General features: G+C 40.9%; 1 protein-coding gene across 1 annotated transcript; it reads right to left on the bottom strand.

The window, feature by feature from the left end:
- Positions 1 to 6,516: 6,516 nt before the first annotated feature.
- On the bottom strand, positions 6,517 to 23,739 carry GFI1B (growth factor independent 1B transcriptional repressor). Its single transcript, XM_072643555.1, has 7 exons — positions 23,624 to 23,739; positions 14,407 to 14,529; positions 11,900 to 12,025; positions 10,595 to 10,857; positions 8,853 to 8,990; positions 8,114 to 8,378; positions 6,517 to 7,396 (listed from the first exon to the last, which is right to left on the bottom strand). Exons 2-7 carry the CDS (start codon positions 14,507 to 14,509, stop codon positions 7,218 to 7,220), a joined length of 1,074 nt encoding a protein of 357 aa, XP_072499656.1. The 5' UTR covers positions 14,510 to 14,529; positions 23,624 to 23,739; the 3' UTR covers positions 6,517 to 7,217.
- Positions 23,740 to 24,530: the final 791 nt, after the last annotated feature.

The following is a 24,530-nucleotide window of genomic DNA, read 5'->3' as shown; positions in this document are numbered from 1 at the left end:
AAGCTTTGTGGCTGATACTTCTGCCCTCCCCCAAAGCAGTAATCCTGTATCTCCTTTCCAACCTTAAGTTTTTTTATGGGGGCCTGAAGCGTTTTCCTCTGGTTATAGAGGAGGGGAAGAGGAAGTTTATTTACCTTTCTTTGTTTTAAATGTTGATTTGGCCATTATAAGTGGTTCTAAACATGGACAGTTGCTAATAGGGATTGTATTTATTGGGAATAATACAGTAGGAAGGAATCAACTGAGAAGGTAAATAGTTGCAGAGAAGAGATCAAGATAGATCTAACTCTAAGTCACTTTTCAAAAAGAGCTATCTCTCACTGGGGATTCAAACCTATCAAAAACATAGAGACAATTAGAGATCCTTTGATATTATTTCCTATAGGAAATTTCCTATAATGAATGTTTATATAGAAAAACCCATTTGTGCAACCAATCAGTAGGAGGATGAGGGTCAAATAGGAATGATTGAACACCCGGATCACCACCAGGTGCCCCTAACATTGCTACACAAAAATAAATGTTTGTAAAATGGAATAAAAGATTACATTTGTTCAGATTGACTTCCACAGCGAGAACCTAGAGTAATAGGTTGACATTGCAGAGAGACATATTTTATCTGGATATAAAGAAAAACATACTAACTGTAAGAACCATCTAAAAATAGGATAGATTGATGAATGAAGGCTTACTGTTGTTTTTCAGTCACATCTGACTCTTCATGACCGTTTGGGGCTTTCTTGGTAAAGATACAGGAGTGGTTTGTCATTTCCTTCTCATTTTACAGCTGAGAGTTACAAATGGGGTTAAATGACTTGCCCAGGGTCACACACAGCTAGTAAGCATCTGACGCTGATTTGAACTCGTAGAGGTAAGTCTTCCTGACTCCAGACCTGATGCTCCATCCACTGCACCACCTGGTTCCCCAAAAGGAAGCTAGATGACCATGTTTCAGGATGTTGTGGAGGAGATTCCCATCCAAGTATGAGTTATATTAAATTATCATTGACCTCTTGCTCTGAGATTCTGTGACACTACAATCCTTCTAATACACTTAAGTGAGATGAGAAGCTGTTTGTAATTTCTTTAGCCATATTCCTGATGTCCTTTGGTATATCTAATCTTCCTTAGTGCCTCATTTTCTCTCTTATTCAAATAGAGACTCGACTTCTCTCCTCTTCCTTCTGCTCCTCAGTCTTCTAAGGTGAGGAATTTTTCACAGCCAGCTGGGCTGAATTTGGAACTCCTAGTAGAGTACTTTGATCTGATCTCTCTTGTTAACCTTGAGTGTTCTTCAAGGCTTAGTCCTGGGTCTTCTCTACTTCTTCCCTCATACTATTTCACTCAGTGATTTCATCCATTCCCATACATGCAGCTATCATCTCTGTGGAGATGATTCTTGGGTTTATTTGTCCATCTTTAATATAAGTCTCTTCTTTCCTCAAATCTCATGTCTCCAAATTCATATTGAACATCTCAAACTGGATGCCTCATGGACATTTTAAACTCAACATGTCCAAAGCTGATTTTTTTAGCTTTTCCCTCAAACCTTTCCTTCTTTCTAACTTCCCTGTTACTGTAGAGATTACCACCATCCTCTTAATCACTTAGGCCCAAAAATCTAGGTATTATTTGTCATTCACTCTTTCATTATCAAATCAGTTGAATCAGTTGCTCAATTCTGTACTTTTATAACTTCTCTCATATGTCTCTCCGCCACCTTCCCTCTGACGCTATTTCTACCTTGGTCCCACCTGCTGTGTCTCCTTACTCTAGTCCACTCAGGACTAGGCTATCAAACTAATTCTCCCGTGGGGCTTCTTAAACTTTTTCCACTCATGACCCCTTTTCATGTTTGGGCAGTGTTTGTTGGCAGTTTGTGGTCTGAGGGCATGCAAAGTGTCAAGTGCCCATGCTTTGTGTTCAGAACCAAGGTTGCAGTGAAATTGCATCCCTTGAAACACCTCAGATTCATTACTGGCTTGATTTTTAATTAATCTTTTGTTGTTGCATGTTCAGAAATCTTTTATTGTCATCAAATTTTTCGAAAACCCATAGGGAGTCATAACCCACAGTTTAAGAAGTGCTGCATAATTCTGGCCATGTTTCTCTCTCTCCCCCTTTCAGTCAACCCCCAGTAACTCTCTGTTGCCTACAGAATCAAACATAAAATCCTCTGGGGTTTGTTTGGTTAGTTCTCTTTAACATGGCTCCTTCCCTATACCTTCCAATCTTTTTACACCTTACCCCCTGCCCCTGCCCTCTCATATACTCCAATAACACTTCCTTCTTGGTGTTCTTCTGAATACAATCCTCAATCTACCAAATCTAGAAATTTTCACTTGCTGTCCCCTATGCCTGAAACATTTCCCTTCTTATCTCCACTTCCTTGTTCTCTTGTCTTACCTCAAGTCTCAGCTAAAGTCTCATCTTCTGCATGAAGCCTTTCCTGATGCCCCTTAATGTTAGTGCCTTCCTTCTGTTGATTATCTTCAATTTATCCCTTACATCGTGTTTATACAGTGTTCTTTGTGTGTTGTCTCTCCCATCAGACTGTAAGACTCTTGAGGGCAACACTGTCTTTCACCTTTCTCTATATCCCTAGAACTTACTTAGCACCTAGTAGGAGCTTAATGAATGCCCTGCCAAGTGTGTCCATGAATGTATAGCACCTGTGCTTGTTTTGTGTAGGGGAATAAGTATTTGAAGAAGCGGGTGCTCAGGCAAATGGTGAGACTGGAAGAAACCTTAAAGCCAGCCAACAAGAAGAACTGGTAGCAACAGAAGTCCAGTTTGGTGTGGAGCCAGTACGGATGCTGAGTGATGTGCCTGATGCAGCCCAGAAGGGGACTGAGCCATCAGCTGAGACATTGTACCCAGCAAAGAGAGCAAAGACAGCAACTCAGGCATCAGTAATACCTCGCTCAGAAGTGAACTTAGTGGAGATGATGAAAGGGAAGAAAAGGATTCCCAGGGTTGGGAGTCATAAAGTAGCCCTTGGCCCACATGCATGCTTCACAACCTTTGTCATTTGAGTCTGAGCTCACTCTTTCCACTCATCCCCTGGACCAGGGTCCACTCTTCCCAGGTCCAACTCCAGTGACCTTTTGTATATGTAAGGGGAGAGTACACCTACCGCTTTGGAGGGATTATTTTGTAACTACTGCTATACCTTCTCGGCCTATATAAATCCTTTTGTAACAACTAATGAATACCAACTGATCAATATTGGGAAATTTACCAAATGAGGGCTCATTTGTCACAGGAATCAAAAACCCAACCCATGATCATTACCATGAGGATTACCCCTGGAATCCTGAGGGACACAATAATCATTGCCTTCTCCTGGGAAACATCTGCTAGTCCAGTGAAAGTTGGGAGGATGAGCCCAGAGGGTATGCTACAATAAGATCATAGATTCAGAGTTAGCAGATACCTTGGAAGTGCCACCATCAAAAACTTAAGGCTTTAAACTTCTGCTCAGTTTATGTTATAGGCTATTTACTTGGCAGGAACAATAACTCATATTTCTAGAGTAAGTGAAGGCTTACATGTAACTTCCCTGACTACCGACTTTTAGAAGACCTTGAGGTCATCTAATAGAATCCTCTCATTCTATAGATGAGAAAACTTAGGCTCAAAAGTGTGCAATGATTTGACCATGATCATTCCACTTACAAGTGTCAGGGTCAAATATAAACCCAGCTCTCCCTGGGTTGTTTTCTATACACACCCCTAAACCTGTACCAGGGTCTTATTCTGTCAGCTCTCCTTTCTTCCCTTGGGGCTTCCCTTGATAATCACTTTAACTAGGTTTCACATGGAAACACAACGTAGCCGTTGGTGAGGAGAGTGTTATGGAGACAGGACATGACACACTTTTGTAGTTTTACCCTGATTCCCAGTTTCCCCTAGGATAGGCTCTGACAGCTGATGTCCCTTCTGCTCAGATTTAAAAGGGAAAGGATTCTAGCTGAAAAGTGAAAAGGATGTCTAAGATAAGAACATAGCAGTTGGTCATTTTTCTGCCATGGAAGATAGTGAATCAGAATACCTTTTGTTTATGTTCAAGATAGGACTGGGGCCTCTAGTGCACCAAGATGTGCCACTAGAAGAGTATACAATATAATCTCTTCTCTAGACACACACACACACATACACACACACACACACACACACACACACACACACACACACACACAGAAAATCTTCCTCTTCTGGCTCAGGAAGCTGGGATCTGCTTTGCATGTGTCTTATTTGTTAAACAAAACTAAACCAATATCAAGATTTTTGTTGCTGCTGCCACAAAGGAATTTTTTTCTTTTTAAGGAGGGGCAAGGGGGAAAAAGGTTGGGTTCTAAGAAGAAAGACTGACAAGGAGCTCTTTCTTCATCCTCTGAGGTTAGTTGAGATTGGATTTTAGGTTATCTGGTTCCTCCATTGACCATCCACCAAGGGAGTGGGGGGAGGAGCAGGGAAAGAAGAGGAGAGACTAGTCTCAGAGTAGAGCAAACTGAAAAGAATTTGCATGTTGGGAGAGAGGGACCAGGTGGCTCTCCATGAGGTCACACTCTCCAAGGAAAGTCTAATTAAATCAGGCTTCACAAGAGCAAAGCAAGGGTCAGAAATAAAGGGATTTTGATAGACTCCTTAGCACTGAGAAGAGGATAGTTAAGAGGTTTGGGGGCTATCCAATTACTATATACCTCAAATGTGCACTACTTGTTTCTTCAGATCTGGGGAGAAAGATTAACTTGTCTTCCTACTGTATCCAAGATCCTATTAGACTATAAGTTCCATAAGGGGATGGACCATACATATCTTATGGAACCATTGTATCTCAGCCTACCTCCTAATGTATTCACTCCCACCTACCCCAGTACTTTACACATAGTAAATGTTTTCTTGATCAAAGTTAAGTCAATCAGCCCATGATTTAATGAATCCTAGAGCTTTGTGGTTGGGGCTAGAAAGCTCCAACTAAAAAAAAAAAATCTAAAGCTTGGAATTCATGCTGGAAAAAAGATGGATTCTCCCAAAGAATCAAAACAAAGCAACATCAGATCACAGATGTTTAACCAGTTTAGCCAGGAACTATAATCCAAGTTGAAATCATAAAACAGTCTTTGTTCTGCCTTCTTTTCACAGCCCAAGTATCATCTTTGCCTAAGGGTCCCCCACCTCCTGGTTTACAATGTGTGTTCATCCTTATACTCCTACTTGATCTGAATTTTCACCAGTAGTTACTTCAGTTAAACAACTAACATGGGGTCATTGTTTCCAAGAGACTGTCAGAGAACAGGGAAGGCCCTCAGGATCTCAATCTGACTTTCTCTTATTAACAAAGCATGAATTAATGAATCAGATTATAAAGGTCCAGGGATACCTAAAATATGTCCTCTAAGATGGGGAATACTCCACTCAAACTGACCTACTCCTTGTTCCCCAAACGTGACCTGAACTTTCTATCTCCATGCTTTGGAGTATGCTATTTCTTCCTTCTGGAATATTCTGTCTCTCATCTGTTGAAATCCAGCTCATCCTTCACATTATCCCCTATACAAGGGTCTATTATCTTCAGAGTCTCAACTTCAAACTCACTCTCCTTAGGTTCCCCAGGATTGAACTTAGAGCAGACCAGGACCCTGAAGAGAAAACAGGACATTAAAACTCTTCTCGAAGTGAGATCTTTTAGTATTACTGATTTTACTGGAGATAGGTAAATCTGGGAGATAAGAACCCAATCCTTCCCCAGGCTCAGAAACCAGAGTCAGACCAGAGATTCTTAGGATTCAGACTTATGAACTGTGGGATTGCAGAAGGTATCTGTACTAAAGGGATTTCTTAGCCCAAACCTCAGGAAAGGAAGCTGCAGAGAACTCTGGGAAGGAATATCCTATCAGTGAGGAGGATCAGGGACAATCCTGGAAATTAATGCTAGAAATTTCATTTCTCCCTTTCTTTGATTAGTCACCTCCAGACTTATAGTCTGAGACTACACAGTCCTCCCATAGCCTCCAACCTAGCATGGTCCAGTTCATAAGCACACAGAGTCTGGAATTGTAAAGGTATGAGACTCAGGAATGCCATACCATGCAAATTATAGATAAGAATGGAAATATCTTTCAGAGTCCCATTGTCTGCCTGGCTCCAGATTTGTGTTTATGACTGAGGCAGGTACAAGGCATATTTGGCCGCCCCATGCTTAGTGCCCTGAAATGCTAGTTGATAGCCATGGGTGGGGGCGGGAGTGAGGGTGGAGAGTGATCTTCAGATTTAGAAGGAGTGAGATCTTACGATGCATTCCCTGAGAAACAGCAGATCTTCAGAGTCATGGTGGAAGAGGAGCAATGACTGAGAAGATGGGTGGTAAGGTGAAGGAAAGTATGGAAATAACCCAGAGGGCTGAGTCATCAACTCTTAAGAATGAGGGTCCCAGGATATCTCTCATATTAGGTCCTTAGCAAAAGGAGAATCTCTACAAAGGCAGGAAACACAAAGATCCTAGAGATCACATACTTTAAGTTTGTGTTTTATTTTACAATGCCCAAAAGAACACAGTAGAGAACACAGAAGTTGCTGCTGGAAGGACATGGTTCTGTCTCCTACGTAGAAGGACTAGGACCCTAATGGAAAACTGTACCATATAGGACTGGTCTTTTGTGCTTCCTACTAGAGCTAAGGAGCCACGTTATCTCTTTGAAAAAAAGAATATAAAAATCAAGACCAAACTACCTGAACAGCTCCCATCACAGAGCCTTACACATAGAATACACTCAATAAATGTTAGTTGAATGAATGAATGAATGACTTAATTAATTAATTTGAAGCCAAAGAAAGGATGGCAGGGCTTTTCCCCGCTGCCTCTCTTCCATTCTCTGGCTCTTTCCATCTCTATCTCTCTGACATGAACTAGATCCAGTTCAAGTTCAGGTTGTGGAAACTGGTCTAGAAAATGATGATCAAAATAGCATTTTAGTAACTACCTAACCCAATCCCTTTATTTTACAGATGAGGAAACTGAGGTCCAAAGAGATAGAGTGAACGGTAGAGCTTAGACTATAGTCCAAGTGACCTGGCTCCCATTCTGTGTGTGCTCTTTTCTTCCAAAAAAATCTTCAACCCTGGAAGAACCCAAAGTGCAGAGGCATCCAGCCTCTGTGAGGTTCATCAGGGAAGGTCCTGGCCAGCTGAGGTTTGCAAGGAGGAAACATCATTCATTTGAGACTGTGCTGGCTTTCCCGGTGGCGCCGGAGGTCTACTTTGCGCTGGAAGCCCTTGGCACAGAGCTCACAGCTAAAGGGTTTGAAGCCTGTGTGTTTGCGACTGTGAGTGATGAGGTTGGAACTCTGACTGAAAGCCTTTCCACACACCTGACACTTGTGAGGTTTCTCTCCTGCAAGAAAATAAAAGTTGATTACGATGGAATACTATTGTACTATGAGAAATAATGAGCAGGATGCTCTCAGAAAAACCTGGAAAGACTTGCATGACTGATGCAAAGTGAAATATACTGTGTACAAAGTGACAGCAATATTGTTAGATGATCAGCTGTGAATGACAGCTATTCTCAGCAATATCATTCTAGACAATCCTGAAGGATTTAAAATGAAAAATGTTATCAATCCCCTGAGAAAGAACTGATGGTGTCTGAATACAGATTGAAACATTAAAAAAGGAAAAAAACCGTTGAAGGGGGCAATTTTAAGAAACTCAACAGAGCCTAGGCACTGCTATTTCTAGGTCTTCCTAGATTACTAGATGCTCTCTGATCTTTTGCCTTTGAACCCCTTTTCTTAGGACTTAGCCTCTCTTTCAGTGCTTGGGCTGGGGAGCAATGGTACTGATGATAAAAAACTGAAGTCAGAATAAAAATTTGGTTCCTTTTTTCAACTAGTTTGATCCTCCAAGGTGGCTTGGCTGAGGTCAATATTAACCAAAAGATGTAAATTTTTGAGTACACACACACACATGATCACATCAGGTCCAGAAATATTGAATGAAGAAGAATATAGTCTGGGATGAAACAAACGTCACAGATAATCCTACCCCTAGAACATGGAGAGCTGAACCCTTCTGGGTCTTGGCATTTGTGTAGGTATATTCAGCTTACCAGTGTGGATGTAGGTGTGCTTCTTCATGTCCGACTTCTGGTGGAAGCGCTTGCCGCAGTACTGGCAGGGGTAAGGTCGCGTGTCCGAATGGATGAGGAGATGGGTGGACAGGGTGGAGGAGCGCTTGAAAGCTTTGCCACACATCTTACATTCAAAGCTCCTCTCCTGCCGGAGGAAACGGGAGCCCGGGGGGTCAGGTGCAGGCGGGACCTCGGGGTCATTTATTGTGAACGTTGGAGCAGGACTGGACCCAGCTGGGATCCCCTGAGGAACAGGAGACTCAATTGGGATGACTTTGAGTACACTGGGCACCTAGGAGATTAGGGTCTCCATTTCTATCTTCATGGGGCAGAGGGGGAGGAGTGTCATGGGGTTATAAGCAAACATTCTAACAGTATTTGCTGTATGTATGCCCTGATTATTTTTTACTGATTTTGAGGATTGCTAGAATCTACCCTGAGACCTTGGCAACTGAGACCAATGCCCCCACATCTAGAGTTTTACAATCTGTGACTCTTCCTGGGAACTGGGGGGAGGGAAAGGGAGATGTGTTGAGGCAGATAATAGAAAAGAAGATGGTGGAAGTGTGAGTGTAGGAAAGGACTCCCCATCCGTCTCTTTTCTCCTCTTCTTGCCTCCCCTTACTCTGAGTTGTTTCTTTCAAGACGGGGCAGAATAGAGAAGGAAAGAAGAAAAATTCTTGCTCTCTTCTCCCTCTACCTATTGCAAACTGCCTACCTGGGAATGTATATGAGCATGCTGCTCAAGGCTGACTGAGTGGCCAAATGTTTTGCCACAAACTTCACAAGCGAAGGGTCGAGTCCCACTGTGGGCTCTCCGGACATGAACCTCCAGCCCATGGGGCGTAGGAAATACCTGCAGGGACATAGGAATGGGGGAAAGAGAAGACAGTGAGTGAGATCTAAGGCACTTCCTCTGAGGGTTGATCCTTCTGCCACAGATTTGCACTGAAGTATACTGGTCTGGTAGGTTTCATAAGAGTAAAAAAAGGTTCAAGACTTGAGCAGCCCTGATTATTCGGTTCTTTTTCTCCATGGAAGCAGTGAGAAGAGCTCTGGACTGAATCCAGACAAGTATAACAAGACTTCAACAGTCTTCAGGGCAGCTAGGTATCCCAGTGGATAGAGTGCTAAACCTAGAGTCAGGAAGAATGGTAGTTCAAATGTAGCTGCAGACACTTCCTGGGCAAGTCATTTAACCTCTGTTTGCCTCAGTTTCTTCATCTGTAAAATTAGGATCATAATAGCCTCTACCTCCTAGAGTTATTGTGAGGATCCAAAGAGATAATAATTGTAAAGTGCTTAGCACACTGCCTGGCACATAGAAGGTACTATATAAATGTTAGCTATCATTATTATTAAGTGACAGAAGGTGAAATAAGCACAATTAGAAAAACAATATGCATAATGAATGGAATGGAAATGGAAAAACAAGAATAAAACAATAGAAAATACTTTGAAATTATGATAACCAAGCTTGGTCCAAAAGAAAAGATGAAAACCCCCTGCCCATGCCCTTTTCTTGTAGAAATGAGGGACTGTGGTTGTGGAGCAATAATATCAGCCTTTTTTAATGAATTGGTTAATTTTATTTTACTGATTCTTTTTCTCTCTTTTATTCTATTGCTCTCTGGGAGGGAACAGGGAGAGAGAAATATAGGTGTGATTTATAAATTAATGACTCACAAAAATTCCTTCCTCCCTTTCTTCCTCTTTTCCTTCCTCCCTTTCTTCCTCCTTTCCTTCCTTTCTTCCTTCTTCCTTCCCTCCCTCTCTTCCTTCCTTCCTTCCTTCTTCACTAGACTGATAATCAGAAGACCTGAGTTTGAATCTTTAACACAAACTAATGGTGTGATGTTGTTAGGCAAGTCATATAACCCCTCTGTACCTTTGTTTCCTCATCTATGAAATGAAGAAATTAACAACCTAAGGCAAGGGTTCTTAACCTGGATTCCTGAACTTTTTAAAAAAAAATTTTTGATAACAGTTTCAACATAATTGATTTCCTTTGTATTCCTATGTGGTTTTTTGGTTTGGGGTTTTTTGGGGAGAGTTTTGTATTTAAAAACATTATTCCGAAAAGGGGTCTATAGGCTTCATCAGACTTTCAAGTGTTAGGGTTACTAAAATGGTTAAGAATCCCTTAAGGTACCTTCTATCTCTAATACTACCTATTTTAAGGTCCTTCCCAGTTTTGACATTCTACGTTATATATTCTAAGATTTTCCCCCTCTCTATTCTCATAGTCTAGATTTTATGTTCTTTGGTCCTCTGAAATTCCATAGTTATTTGATTCCCATCATAGCTCCATAGTCCCAATTCAAAACAAAGACCATGTAATTCAGGGACATCCTATGATAGTAAAGGAGAAGGTAGACATGGTAGAAGACAGAAAGACCAGATAACCTGTTCTGAGACGACATCCAAAGTGCATCTCTTCTGTTTCCTCTGATGACTTACCTTATTGCATTTGACACAGTGATAGGCTTCCATGCCAGGGGAGTAATGTAGACTGTAGTCCAAGGGAGGGTCAGAGCTGGGCACAAGTGAGCTGCCATATAAGTTTACCGAGTTCTCTAGGAAGGCAGATTGCATGGTGGAGGTAATCTGTCCATAGCCATAAGGGGAAGAGAAGGCATCCCAAGAGAAGCTGGGTTTGTAGTAAGGGGGTGAGGCAGGGGATAAGCCAAGGTCCTGGGCTTGGACAGTCAAGATGGAAGTCTCTGGGGGTATGGATGGAGGAGGAACATGAGTACAGAAATTATTGCATAGTTCATCTACTGAGTAAACAGGGTACTGAGCCTAGAGAAAAAACACAGTAATATCCCACCCACCCTCAGCCCTGATCAAAACCTACTTCTGTCAGGTAGCTGCTACCTGTCTTGAGTAGTAAGGGACACTGGGATGCATCTTGGTCAGCAAGCATTTAATAAAAGCTAACTATGTGCTTAATATGAGGAAGCATGGAGTAGTTGCTAAAGAGCTGGCTTTGGAATCAAGAAAACCTGGGCTCAAAACCTAGTTCTGACATATACTCACTGGGTGAACTTGGGCAAGTCACTTAACTTTTCACTACTGCTAAGCAACTCTCTCTAATTTTCCAAGAGGTGACTACTTGCACTGGCAGAGGGAGCTGAAAGCATAGGTCCAGTCTCTCCTATCCTGACCTTAACCTTATTATGTTCCAGGGACTGTGCCAAGTGCTAGGGCCACCAAGAAAGGCAATGGTGGTCCCTGCTCTCAAGGGGCTCACATTTTGGCAGAGGAGACAGCATTTAAATAATGAGATACATATAAGAAATATACAGAGTAAATGAAAGGTAATCTCAGAAAGGAAGGCACTAGCAGTTGGGGAGACCAGCAAAGGCCTCCTGCAGAAGGCTGAATTTAAGCTGTGTTGAAGGAATCAACCCTCTACCACACTTCCTCCTCTGTTTTTCCTCTTGGAGAACAAAGTTCAAATAACAAACAATCTAGCCCCCATGACTCTGACACATCTCAGCCTCTGCCCTGCCTTGGACTAGGCCAGTTGTATGACCATTAGCTCTCTTCCTTGTTCCAGAAAGCCAAGGCACTGCCCTCTAGGATCTGCCACTCTTTAGAATAAGCATTTTCTGGTTAGTTATTCAACCTTCCTGGAAATAGTGCAACCTTTCCTTCATAGTGACCCCTTCTCCTTCCCACTTACTCTGACCCCAGAGTGTCAATAAGGTAAGTTAACTTTGGTTCTCTTGGAGGGATTGGGAAAGGGATCTGAAAAAATACCTGGAGCTGACGTTGTCCTGGTCAGGCACTGGTCCTTGTCGTGACCTTCTTTGGAGTCTTTCCATCCCGGACACTGGCTTGAGCTACTAAAGGTTGTGGTGTCCTCCAGGACCTGGTTAGTGGTAACTGCAGGGCAAGAAATATTTGGAATTGCCATCCCCTGGAGACAATCACATCTGCAATTCCCTTCCAAGGGGGTGAACTCAGAAGGAAATATGAGGGAAGAACCACCTGTAACAGAAATCCACTGTCCTCTGACAATGAAGGAAGTTCCCTCTGAAGGAAGGGGGAAGTGAGGGCATGGGATTGAAATTCCAACTTTCCAACACCACCTCCTCCAGGAAGCCTTCCCTAGTCTTTAGTTGGGAACATTTACCAACACCAGAACCATCCCCCAACCTTATGGAAAAGAGTTTGTTTTGTGACTCTCTAATACAGTTATCATTTTATTTTATGTATTAGTGTATGTTAACCTTTGTATGTCTCATCTCCCCACAGGAGTATAAGCTCTCTGAGAGCAGGGACCATTTCATACTTAAAAGTTGTACCTTCCCCAGGTGCTGAATAATTGTTTGATAAGCAACAAATTGATTCATTCAACAAACATCTATTGTTCGTAGGGCTCTGTACTAGGAGCTAACGGATGCGTAAAACTGAGATAAAATGGCACCCCAGTGTTATGGCACTCACAATGTAGTTTGGGACATGAGGCATACAGCGGCACAAGACTACGTGTTATATGAGTTCCAAGGGTTCATGCAAAGTTCAAAGTCACAAAGATGATAAAGGAAGGAAGTTGGTGACTTTTGACTTGGATTTTAAAGTCAAAATTCAATACAAATTAAAAGGGTTGGATAGGGGAAAAAACATACAGCCACAGGGAATGGATATCACTAACCAAGGAGAGGTTGAGGGGTGGGGAGAGCACAGGGTTTATTCAGAATGAGGAGGAGGAACAATCTAATTTGGCTGGAGTGTGATCAAGAATTTAGAGCTGGAACAGAACTGAAGTCTTCTAGATCAGGGGTGTCAAACTCAAATAGAAATGGGGATACTAAACTGTACATGAAACTACCCAATAGTATTATCTATGCTTTATTGTATTTTATTTATTTTTTAAAGGATTTCCCAATTACATTTTAATCTGGTTCTAAGCAATACAGTCTGGTGGTTTGGTTTGATTCCTCCAATCTAGACCACCCCCCTCACTTTACAGATGAGGAAACTGAGGCTTGGAGAGATTAAAGTGGGCTGCCCCTGGTCACACAGATAAATTGCAGAAATGAAATTCAAATCCAGATGTTTCACCTCCAAATCTGTACCTTTTTTCAAGGTACCACACTTCCTCTTATGAATAGTATAAGATAAGACTGAAAAGGCAAGCTGGCACCAGATTATGGATGGCCTTGAATGCCAGCACAGGAGACTGAATTTTACTTTGTAAACATCAAGGGGCAATCTAATTGAATTAATATATTTCCCAGGAGGTATAGATACAAGCTTTTCCTTTACTTCTCCCTTTCTTCTGGGCAAAGAACCTCTAAAGGCTCTTTGCCTGGAACCAAAGCATTAAAAAAGGCAAACAACAAAGAAATCAAATAGAAATCAGTTCAAGATCTCACTACTCCCCAAGGACCCTGCAACTAGTACTGCATCCTGACCAGGATTATAAATTTTTAATTTTTTTTGAATTAGCAAAAATCTACGTAGTCTCCCTCACCCCTCCAACCCTCCAATGAGAAAGAAAAACAAAACCCCTGTTACAATGTATATTCAAGAAAAAAAAACTTTCCAAATTAGCCAAATCCAAAAAGTTTCATTCTCTTCAGTCTTTTACCTCTCTATCAGGAGGTGAGTAGCATATTTCATCGTGAGTCCCCTACTACGGAGATGGATCATTAGCGAGTCTTTCCAATTTGTCTTTACTATACTGTTGTCATTGTATAAATTGTTTGGGTTCTGCTCAGTTGATTCTGCTTCAGTTCATATAAATCTTCTCAGGTTTCTCTGAAACCATTCTCATCCTCATTTCTTACAGCACAATAGTATTCTGTACCATCAATTGGTCAGTCATTGCCTAATTGATAGACATCCCCTCAATTTAGGATCATATAGTTAGAGCCTTAAGGGACTCAGAGGATATCTAGTCCAACTCCTTTTACAGCTAAGGAAATAGATCCAGAGAGGTAAAAAAACCCCACATAAATAATAGGTGGCAGAGCTAGGTATTTGAACTCCAGGGCCTCTGACTCTGTCTTTAGCATGTGCTTTCCACAATGCCACACCCTCAAAATTCTAGAAAGGTTTCCAGAGCAGATAGAATCTCAAGGCTTTCATTACTCCCAGATGTTAGAAAGGATTTTGAAAGACTAATAAATGTAGAGCTTAGGCATCAAGAAAGGAAGAAAAATCTTGATGTGTGAACCTATGCTTTTTCTTCCACCTTTGAACTTAGCAATGAACTCTAGTGTATATGCAAAAGGTCCCAAAAGAAGGATCTGGCTCACCTGAGGGTGGGATGTGAGCCCAAAGTAAGTCATCATCAAAGTGGGTTCGAGGCTTATGGTAAGTGTGAGCCTTTTTACTCTTGACCAGGAAGGAACGAGGCATTTTTAATCACCTTTCTGGAGCTGAAATAAAGACAACACACTTTTGTAATGCTTTTAAAGGACATTCATTATATAACAATCTTGGAAAAATAAGTCAGGCAAATTTTGTCATCTTAATTTTACAGTTGAGGAAACCCTGTGACTAAGGGTTTATGTGATTTGCACAGGTAAAGGTAGTTGGTAGCAGAGTCGTGACTTGAACCTATATTCTGATTCCAAAGCCAGGGTTCCTTCCAAAATTAGCAAGAAATTGGGAATCTTTTTCTTTTCCACCACCTCCTCCTGGAGGACTTACATTAATACAGCACTTTGTAAGCTTTCCCCTCAAAAACCTGAGTTAACTGGGCAAATCATGTCTTTCTCATTTTTTAAAATGGTCAGAGGTGAGGGATTCAAACCTTCCCTCTATACTGCACTGCCCTTCAAAACTGAATAGTTATCGTGTGAGAACTCAACAGTTATGCCGTGAATCAGAGCTAGTAGTATTTTCCTCCTACAAGAATCTTAACTGATCTATATTCCTTTCTCCACAAGAGTAAAGGAGGAGGGAGGAGGCAAGCATTCCCATTTTTCAGAGGGGGAAACAGTCACAGAAAATGTGCTTCCAGTCTTATCTCTTACCCCCAAACCAACCCTCTCTGACTGGAAGCTCTTAGACTCAAGAGAGCGTGTAGCCAGGACAACTAGAAACTTGTTCTCACCATGGGCCCTGGCCTCCTGCTATTCTCTTTAGAAATTACTCTGAGTCAGTCAACCCTGTGCCTCTATTGCTTCTCCTTTTCCCTCTCCTTTCCCCCCTCCTTTCTTCCCTACTTCCCCTCTCCCTCCTGCCCCTTGCCTCCCATACACCTCCTCTCTTCCCTCTCTGCTCTGTCCTCTGTCTCTCCTGTCTCCTCTCTCCTTGGTCTCCCCAGTCTTTCTTGCTTCTGGCCTCCTCAGACTCCTTTACTCTGCCTCGGGCCTCCTTTAGAGCTCACCTTCAGGACCTTCTTTCCCGACTTGCTACGGGTGTCCTTTAATAGCAGAGGTTAATCCCCATACCTCCACCCTTTGTGGGTTGGGTTGCCATTGTCTCTTTTCTGCTACTAGGTCACCACCCAATTTCACATCCCATTAACATCTTTTAATTCCCTTAAGCAGAAGATTTGAACAAAGCCAATCTTTTGTCTCTGGACACTCCAGAGACTGAGCCAGCTAGGTGTGTAAATTTACTTCAACAAAAGTTGGTGGTAAATGATTCCATTCTATCAATTTAGCAATCGCTTATTAAGGACCTACTGTGTGCAAAGAAAGTAACAGGAAAAACACTGTACAAACTGTACAGTGGCATTCCTTCTTTGTATTCCAAGAGATTTCACACCTCTATGATGAAAGACAAACTATTCCTACAATACTCATTTCCAACTCAGCTGAGAACTGAGCCTGGAGTTAAGATCAACCTGAGTTCCAATCCAGCCTCAGACGCTCAGTAGCTGTGTGACTCTGGGCAAGTCACTTAACCCGGTTTGAGCTGGAGAAGGAAATGGCAATCCACTCTAAAATCTTTGCCAAGAAAACCCCAAATGGGGTCACAAAGAGTCAGACGTTACTGAAATACCTGAATAACAACAAATCAGATGAAGTAATATTTGTCAAGAGCTGGCATATAGTATCTATTAAGCTCATTCCCTCATTTTCCCATATCCCTTTCCTCCCAATAGCAGCTCATCTCTTCTGCTCTAAAGAGTTTCTCCATCTACACTGTATTCTTCTTTTAGGTACCTATTTTTATGTCTTCCTCATGAAAAATGTAAGCCCTGTTCCTTAAGGGCAGAGATCATTTTTGCTTTTTCTTTATATACTCTGTGTCCCTGTTTAATAAATGTTTTCTGACTGGTTTTTAAGTACTACTCAGCACTGAATACTTCTAAGAGCTGATACTTGTATAACTTTAAAGTTTACTTTCTATGGATTTTCCCAGTAGCTTAAACATAATCTCTATTGTTTCCTCCCTTTCTCACCACCCCATTTTAAAGATGAGAAAACTGAGAATCAATGAGTTTGAATGATTTGCCCAAGATCACACAATTAATGTCGTCAAGGTTCTAAGTCAGTGAATAATCATTGATTAAATGACTACTCTGTCAGGCACTTTGCTAAGCTTGATGTTACAAAGAAAGGTAAAAGACAACCCTTGCTAAGAGATTCCTAATCTAATGGTCTTCCCTCCTAACTACAATTCTAACATTTTCTCCCCTAAACGGGACACCACCCTTTTCACTTGGTTATACACTAGCTTGTTTCATGTGTAGTATACATAGCCTGTGTTTCCTAAACAAAGTTGTAGGATTCTTGAAGGCAGAAACAACATCTATTTTTATTGTTGAAGTGATATGTATGTAACACTTCTTTATTCAACAATTTCCCATGTCTCCCTATCACCTCCCATATCAAATATAAAAATCTCTATTTGGTGTTTAAGGCCTTTCATAACTTAGCCCTTTCCTACCTTTCCAGCCTTCTCCACCCAACATATTTAATTATGCAGGGGCACTGGCCAGATTACGGTTCTTTGAACAAAACACTCCACAAATTTTCACTGGCTGTCCTCATGTGTGGAACTGACCCTTCACACCTCTTATCTCTTGACTTTCGTGGCTTCCTTCAACTGTCAGCTAAAACCCCATTCTATAAAGAGCCTTTTCTGATCCTTCTTAATGCTAGTGTCTTCCTTCTATCATATCGCCAAGATATCCTGTATAGATTGTGTGTGTGCGTATATATATAAATGTGTATATACATATATATATATATCTGTCCTGTATAGATCTTACTTGTACATAGCTATTAATTTGTTATCTCTCCCATTAGACTGTGAGATCCTTGAGAACAGGGACTGCCTTTTGCTTTTTCTTTGTATCTCTTATGCTTAACCTAGTGCCTGGCACATAGTAGGCACTGAAACTGCTTATTGACTTGACTATATAATAGATATTTAATAAATGTTTCTTCTGACATCATTTCAAATATTTCTGAAAATTTCCCATTGCTCACAGAGCTTTGAGTCTGATATCTTTAAAGCGCGGGAAAAGGATTGTAGCACCCTCAGAAAGCAAGCTGTGAACACTTTAGGGATGGGATGGGTGTTATCCGCTGATAAAACATCTGGCCCACAGAAGGAACGTAGGTGCTTGGGAGATTACAAAGAGCATGCAATATCAAGCTGTGGTGTTTGGGACAGTTGCAAGTGGTGGGGATGGACTAGGGAGAACAAGGCAGCACAAAGAACCAGCATTTGCCTGTTTTCTCAATGCCATATGCCCTACCTCCTACCCCCAGTAGCAGTGTTTTCCTTAAGCAAGGGCCCAGAAATATTTCACATCTTCTGAAACTCACAAGTCTTTACCCAAATTTCCAATCTCAGGGACAAAACATGGCCCTTCCAGAGTCTCTTAAACCTGTAGAGCCTCATCTTCCCATGCCAGCCAAAGTGCTCCTCTAGCTCTCATGTTGCCTGGGTCAGGGTAGTAGAAAGGAGGCTGGTCTAAACATCAGAAAACCAGGGTTGTAGTCTCAGTGGCACCACTTACTAGTTCTGTGATCTTGGGCAAGTTGGGTCAACCCCCTAGGCCTCAGTTTCCTTTTCTGTGAAAGGAGAGGAATGGATCATCAGGCCTGCACAACCTGTGGCCTGTGGGCCACTTATGGTCCACTGAAGGATTTTGGGCCACCTAAGAATAATGTAGAAGAAAACATCCTCTACATTTTTGGGGGGAGGCCTGAAATCCTTTGGCTGGTTGCAGGTTGTGCAGGCCTGGATTAAACGCTTTTTACAAAATCCTTCTGGCTCTTGGATTCTAAATTCTAAGGGGAAGGACAGACAATGAGAAGGCTCTGAGTATTATCCCTCTCAGCCCCTTGTCAAGCAAACAGAACAGGCTGGCACAGTAATCACCCATACTTTTCTTGCAATAAATTCCTTATCTCCTGGGGACACAGTCTTCCTCCCCTTGTGTGCCCCCCCACCAACATACAGACACACTCACCCCACAACCCCTCCCCTCTTCCTTCCCTCTTCCTCCAACTCTGTCCTTCACTAAATTAGTTTGGTTTGAAGGAACAAGAAAGATTAAGTCCCTGATTACTGAGAGTAGTCAGGGTCTGGTGGGCTCAAGGTGGGAACTGTCTAGGGTGTGGAGAATGGATTTGCATGAAAATTTGCATTTGTTCCGGTAACCTTGGGTGGCATTGCATACAACCTACTACTATTGTGGGTGAAGTAATTTGGATCTCCCCCTCTCCCCAACTTTAGGAAAAGTTATTCTTATTGTTCTGAATGCTTTTAATCAGAGCCATTGAAGCTTAAGTTACCTGTATATCAACCAGGAGATGGAAAAGAGTTTCTCTGTCTTTTTTTAAAGAGCTTCAGAGAAAAATCAAGGTAATTCAGGCTGAGGAGCCTCTGACTGCAAGGTTGCATAGTTCAGGTGGGCAATGAAAGAACAAGATCCAAAGAAAACCAGTGCTTAATTGTGAAGCTAGCTAATTTAATTCCTTTTGGTAGAGAGGTGTCTCTGGTCCGAATGTGTGTGAAATGGGAAGAGGTCTCCTAAGTGGGAAAGCTAGAATTGATTCAGGGTGGGCTGGGGTAGGAGTAGGACAATTCGCCATATTTTCCTTGTGAAGCACCTGAGCAAATAACCATGATTTTACCTTCAGAGTGCATATTGCATCTGAAGTTCAGCATAGCTATCCTTCCAAAGCCACAGAGAAATACTACCCAACGGCTTAGGGCAGGAAATGGTAAAGAACCTCACCGAAACCATAGGGCAGGAGTATCCTCGTGATTTTTCATGTTTTGTGTCACACAGGACATCTTCTACTGGCAGATCAGGGTTTTTACCAGTGGTAAACCCAGAGTGGCCAAATCCAATTCTCCTGAGATCATCCGATCTCTTTTAAATCTTTCCTAAAATACACATCTGGGTGGTGGTGGTGGTGGTAGAAATTCCTTCCTTTCCAAGAGGAAAGGCAGATTAAAATAATAGGGCTCTCCATTTAGACTGTACATGGCTTGATCTCCTTTGCAGAATTTCAGAGCTAAAAATAACTTTAGATCTCATCTAGTCCAACCTATATGTTTTCTAGATGAATAAATGGAATCCCAAGAAGTGGAGTGACTTGCCTAAAGTCACATGATAGTTAGTAATGGAACTAGATCTCCTAACAGCCAATGCAGACAAAAAGGTCACATACAACCGAAATCTTCATGGCAATGTTTTTATGGTAGAAAAGAAAAGCAACGTGAAAACAAAATGGGAGCCCATTGATTGGGGAGTCGCTAGAAAAATTATGGCATGTGAATAAAGTGAAATATTATTGTTCCATTAAAAATGACAGATGATGAATGCAAAAAAACATGGAGATATTTACAGGAACTGACACAGAGTAGACTAAGTAGAACCAGGAGAACCATACATACTCACAATAATAGGGTCCCCTCTATCATCAATCACATAGATGAAAGCAACAGTACAAGATGGCAGAACATGGATTAAGGGTAATAACCAATCTCAGATCCTGAGAATAAATGAAAAATCCACTTCATTCTGGTAAAGAAGTGAGAGACTATGGATGTAAAATGTACTTGTTGGACTCAGGCAATGGAACAATTGGGTTAGTGGTATTAGCTGAACTATTTTTATTTATTACCAGAGAAGGTTCAGTGGGGGAGGGGAAAGTATATTAGGAAAAGACTGTGGAGTCAAAACAAAAACAAGCAAAAATTTACTGTCCTTTTCTTCCCCGGGTGATTCTCTTTATAAGAACTGCAAAGCTAGAATTAATAATACAAGGGACTCCAAATGAGAGTAAGCCCTAAGTACAAATATACTATGAACTGCTTGAAAGGAACTTCCCTTTGCCCTGTAACCTTCCCCTCCACTTACCCCCACACAAGAAAACAGGAACTAATCATCCATAATGCAGTTAATTAACAACTAAATGGCCAGTAACATAGTTCTGATTCATACGGACCTATCCAGGCATAGAGCTAAGGGCACGGATTGTGAAAGAATGCACCGATTTCTTCATAAAGCAAGTATCTTGATCTTATCAGGTGTCCGGAAAGTCAACCACTGTTAACATCTTTTCAAAAACCTCTATCCTGAGAGATCAGCCCCGATCCCAAGTTAGTGTGACATTTGGTGCTTCTGTAAAAATATCTAGCATTTTGTTTTGCTAGAGTGTCATTGGTTTTGGATACATTTTGGTACAATTTCTGGTCTGGACAGAGGTAAACAAAAGCATGTGATTTATTACATGAGAACATTTTCACTTTAGGCAAAAGAACTAAGATGGATGGCATATCACAGGCCATCAGCATAAGTATCTTCTAATGCAATTGACTTGAGGAGGCAGCAATAAGTAGTAGAAAGGACACTTGACTGGAGTTCAGAGGGCTGGAGTTCAAATACCACTTTTGTCGTTTGTGTGACCTTGGGCAAGTCATTTAGCCTCTCTGGGTCTCAGTTTCCTTATTTGTAAAATGAAGGAATTTGACTACAGGATCCCTAAGATCCATTCCAACTCTACATCTATGATCCTATGAGTTTGAGGGATGTCATTTCTCATCTATGGGCCTCAGTTTTCCCCTCTGTAAAATGGGAAGATTGGGCTAGCTGATCACTGAGCTCTTTTCCAGTTTGAAAAGTATATGAGTCTGTGTCCTCATATGACAGACCCACCTTGACAAAGAAACTCATATTTTGGGGTTTCTTTGTAGAACATATTGGGTAATCTCACAGTATTTTCTCAGGGTCAGTAACATGAAACTATTTTGACTTCCTTTGTGTTCAAGCCCTCCAGTGGTAAACTTCCTGAAAAGATTATGACATGTTTGTGTATACCTTTAACTGAAAAAGTTAGAATAGCATATCACTTTTAGAGCAGGTCTACAGAATTTGGAAGAGCTAGTCATAGTCTGTTGCTAAACTCCAAAAATGAATCACTTATCTAAAGCATGCAAGACAGAAAATTGATTATAGTTTAAAAAAATATTATTGTAGCAAAAGAAGGAAAGAAAGGAAGAAGGAAAGAAAAAGAAAGGAAAAAAAGGAAGAAAGGAAGAAAAAAGAAAGAAGAAAGGAAGGAAGAAAAAATACCACCACCCTCTAGGCCAGGAGTTCTCAAACTGGGATTTATAGATTCCCGCCCTCCCACTAAGAAGTTCAAGAGGTCTATAAATAGATTTCTGTGGGGTTTTTTTAATTTGGTTGGGGAAAATATTTTGAGAACTGTATTTCAATATCATTGGTTTCTTTTATAATTATTCTAAAAGGAGTCCGTAGACTTCACCAGACTACCAAAAGGATCTGTGACCCCAAAAGGGTTGAGAACCCCTGAGCTAGGCTGAACTGGGAGAATCTTTCTTTTGTTCCAGTTAAGGGCTAACATAAATCACTTTGTACACTGCCACACACAGCAAAATTCTGCAGGTTATATTGGAGCATAACTTCCCAGGAAAAGCCAGAGAGGGGTGATCTCCAGAATTTTAAGATGTGTTTATCATAAACAGATTTGTCTTCAACTTCATCTCTAGGGAAGGCAGCACATTTGTAAAAAACAGTTTTTAAAAAATGAATCAATCAAACCTTAAACTGGCTATAAAACCTCAGAAGTTATTTAAGTCTCTCATTGGAGGGAGCACACTGAAATCTTTTGAACCCACCTACCCTTCCTTCATAGGTGAAAGTGGCAGTGGTTGGTTCCAAACCAGTGCGTTATTAATACCTGTCATCAATAAGGTCACTAGGCTAGATGGAAGTGAATCTAATGTGATCTCTAACCTCTCATTCTCAAAGACTGCACACATCTCTGTACTTTTTCTGAAGGGAAAGTTGAAAAACTGTGAAAATCATAGAGAAAGCAGATTTGGTCACAGCACCTCCATAACTATGCAACACATTAAGAAAGTATTTCCCTTGTTCACGGGAGAGTCAGGAGATGGGGTGTTGAATGTTAGTGGTCTCTACAAGTTTCGCAGAAACAGGCTTTTGTGTGGAACTTTTAAAAGTATGTCTTTTAGTATATAGAAGAACACATAGAGGTGTGAATTTTGTAGGTGTGCTTTGAACATTTGTGGGATTAGCACAGAATTACAGGATGTTATAACTGAAATACATCTTAGAAATCATTTAGTTCAGTGCCCTCGTGTTATAGCTCAGGAAATAGCCATAGAGAGGTGGGGTGTCTTGCTCAAACACAATGGCAAAGCTAGGACTAAAATCATGATCTTCTGGCCTCTAGCTTAGTACGCTTTAGTATATAAACATCACTTGGTCATTTAATAAGCATTTACTAAGCACATGTTGCTATGTGGATACAATTACAAAAGAAGTCTAATGGAGAGTGTTATCTTGTGTGCAAATGCATCTGTGAAGGTAAATACATGTATATAACATATTTGAATATGAATAGTCTCCATAAATAGATTCGTAGCTTGGTTATACATGAATCATGGTATCATATATCAAGAGATTGGAAGGGACCTCAGAGGCTATCTAGTCATAGGATCAAATCAGAGGATCATAGATTTCGAGCTGGAAGGCATTTTAGAGGCTATTGAGTTCACACACATACACCCATTTTACAGATGGAGAAACTGAGGATCAGAGATGTTAAATTACCCCTGAGCACACTGGTATAAATACCAGAAGGATTTGAAAATAAGTTCCAGACCCCAAAGCTAATGCTCCTTCTATTGTCCCAAATTATATAGATTTAGAATTGCAGAGCTAGTAGGGAGCTAAGAGATTACTAAGTAAAATTTCATCCCGGTGAGGTTAAGTGATTTGCACCAGGTCATACAGCAAGTTAGAAACAGAGTCAGCACTATAAACCTGCTTCAATTCCTTGTTTTTTCCATTATACCACAGTATAAAAACATAGCATTTCAGACCTAGCTAATACCTTTCTAAACACTTTTATTTCCATAATCTTTTAAAGTCCATGCTGTTTTCCCTGAGTTCTTTGTAAAACTACAAGATGAGCCTCATAAGTACTACTACTGAAAAAAAAAAGTCTAAGTTAGACATGAAAATCAGAAATCTACGAAATCAACTTTTAAGTCATTCACCTGTTTGGGAGCTAGAGGTTCACTGTCTTCACGTTATGACTTCAGTTCTTGCCAGAAAGACGCTGTGTGTGAAAGGGCTTTTGCAGCATTCTCTTTGGGTTGCGTTCTTTCACTCTGTCAACTTTGTTACTCTCTGCTCAAATAGATACTTCTCCTTTTTTTTTCTACTGCTCCCCTCCCTGATTTTTCAATCTGATTATTTGTGTCAAAATCTGGCGGTGAAGAAACAGCCAATTGAGAGAGAGAGAGCTCAGGCTGTATTTGCTTATCAAAACTTTCCAGGACTTAAAAACGGACTTTTATTCCTAGTCTTCAGCCCCTTTTAGCAACAGCAAGCACCCTGTTTGCTTGAGTTCCTGGATGTTATTTAAAAAGAAAGTCCTGAGTAGTGACAAACTGAATACAACTTTAGAAGAAAAAAACTAGTTTGCATCAATCCTGTTTTAATACAAAGAACTAACATGATGTTTCTCTTTTCTTACTGGGAAATTAGTTCCTTTTAAATCACACAAACATAACACTGCTGCCATTAAATATGTGAAATATTAGAGTTTTACTAAATAGTTAAACTCTGGAAAATGGAGTTATGAGATATAGATTCTATCCCTAGCCTGCCTGCTAACATGGGCAAATTGCATCTCCTCTCTAATCCTCAATTCCATCACTTACAAAATAGGCAGGAAGAAAAATGGATTTGATCAGAGACCCCTAACTTTTTTGTGTCATGGACCCTTCTGGGAGTCTGGTGAAACCTGTGGACCTCTTCTCAGAATAATGTTCTTAAAAGCATAAAATAAAATACTTCAGATTTCAAAGGAAACCATTATATTGAAATAGTTGTAAAAATATTTTTATTTTTCCAATTAATAGTATTTTATTTTTGTAATTACACATTACATGTAAAGAT

This window comes from Notamacropus eugenii, chromosome 1 (assembly GCF_028372415.1).
Source record: "Notamacropus eugenii isolate mMacEug1 chromosome 1, mMacEug1.pri_v2, whole genome shotgun sequence".
NCBI lineage: Eukaryota > Metazoa > Chordata > Mammalia > Diprotodontia > Macropodidae > Notamacropus > Notamacropus eugenii.
Note: the sequence above shows the minus strand (reverse complement) of the source record. Positions and strands in the feature narration are given on the sequence as shown.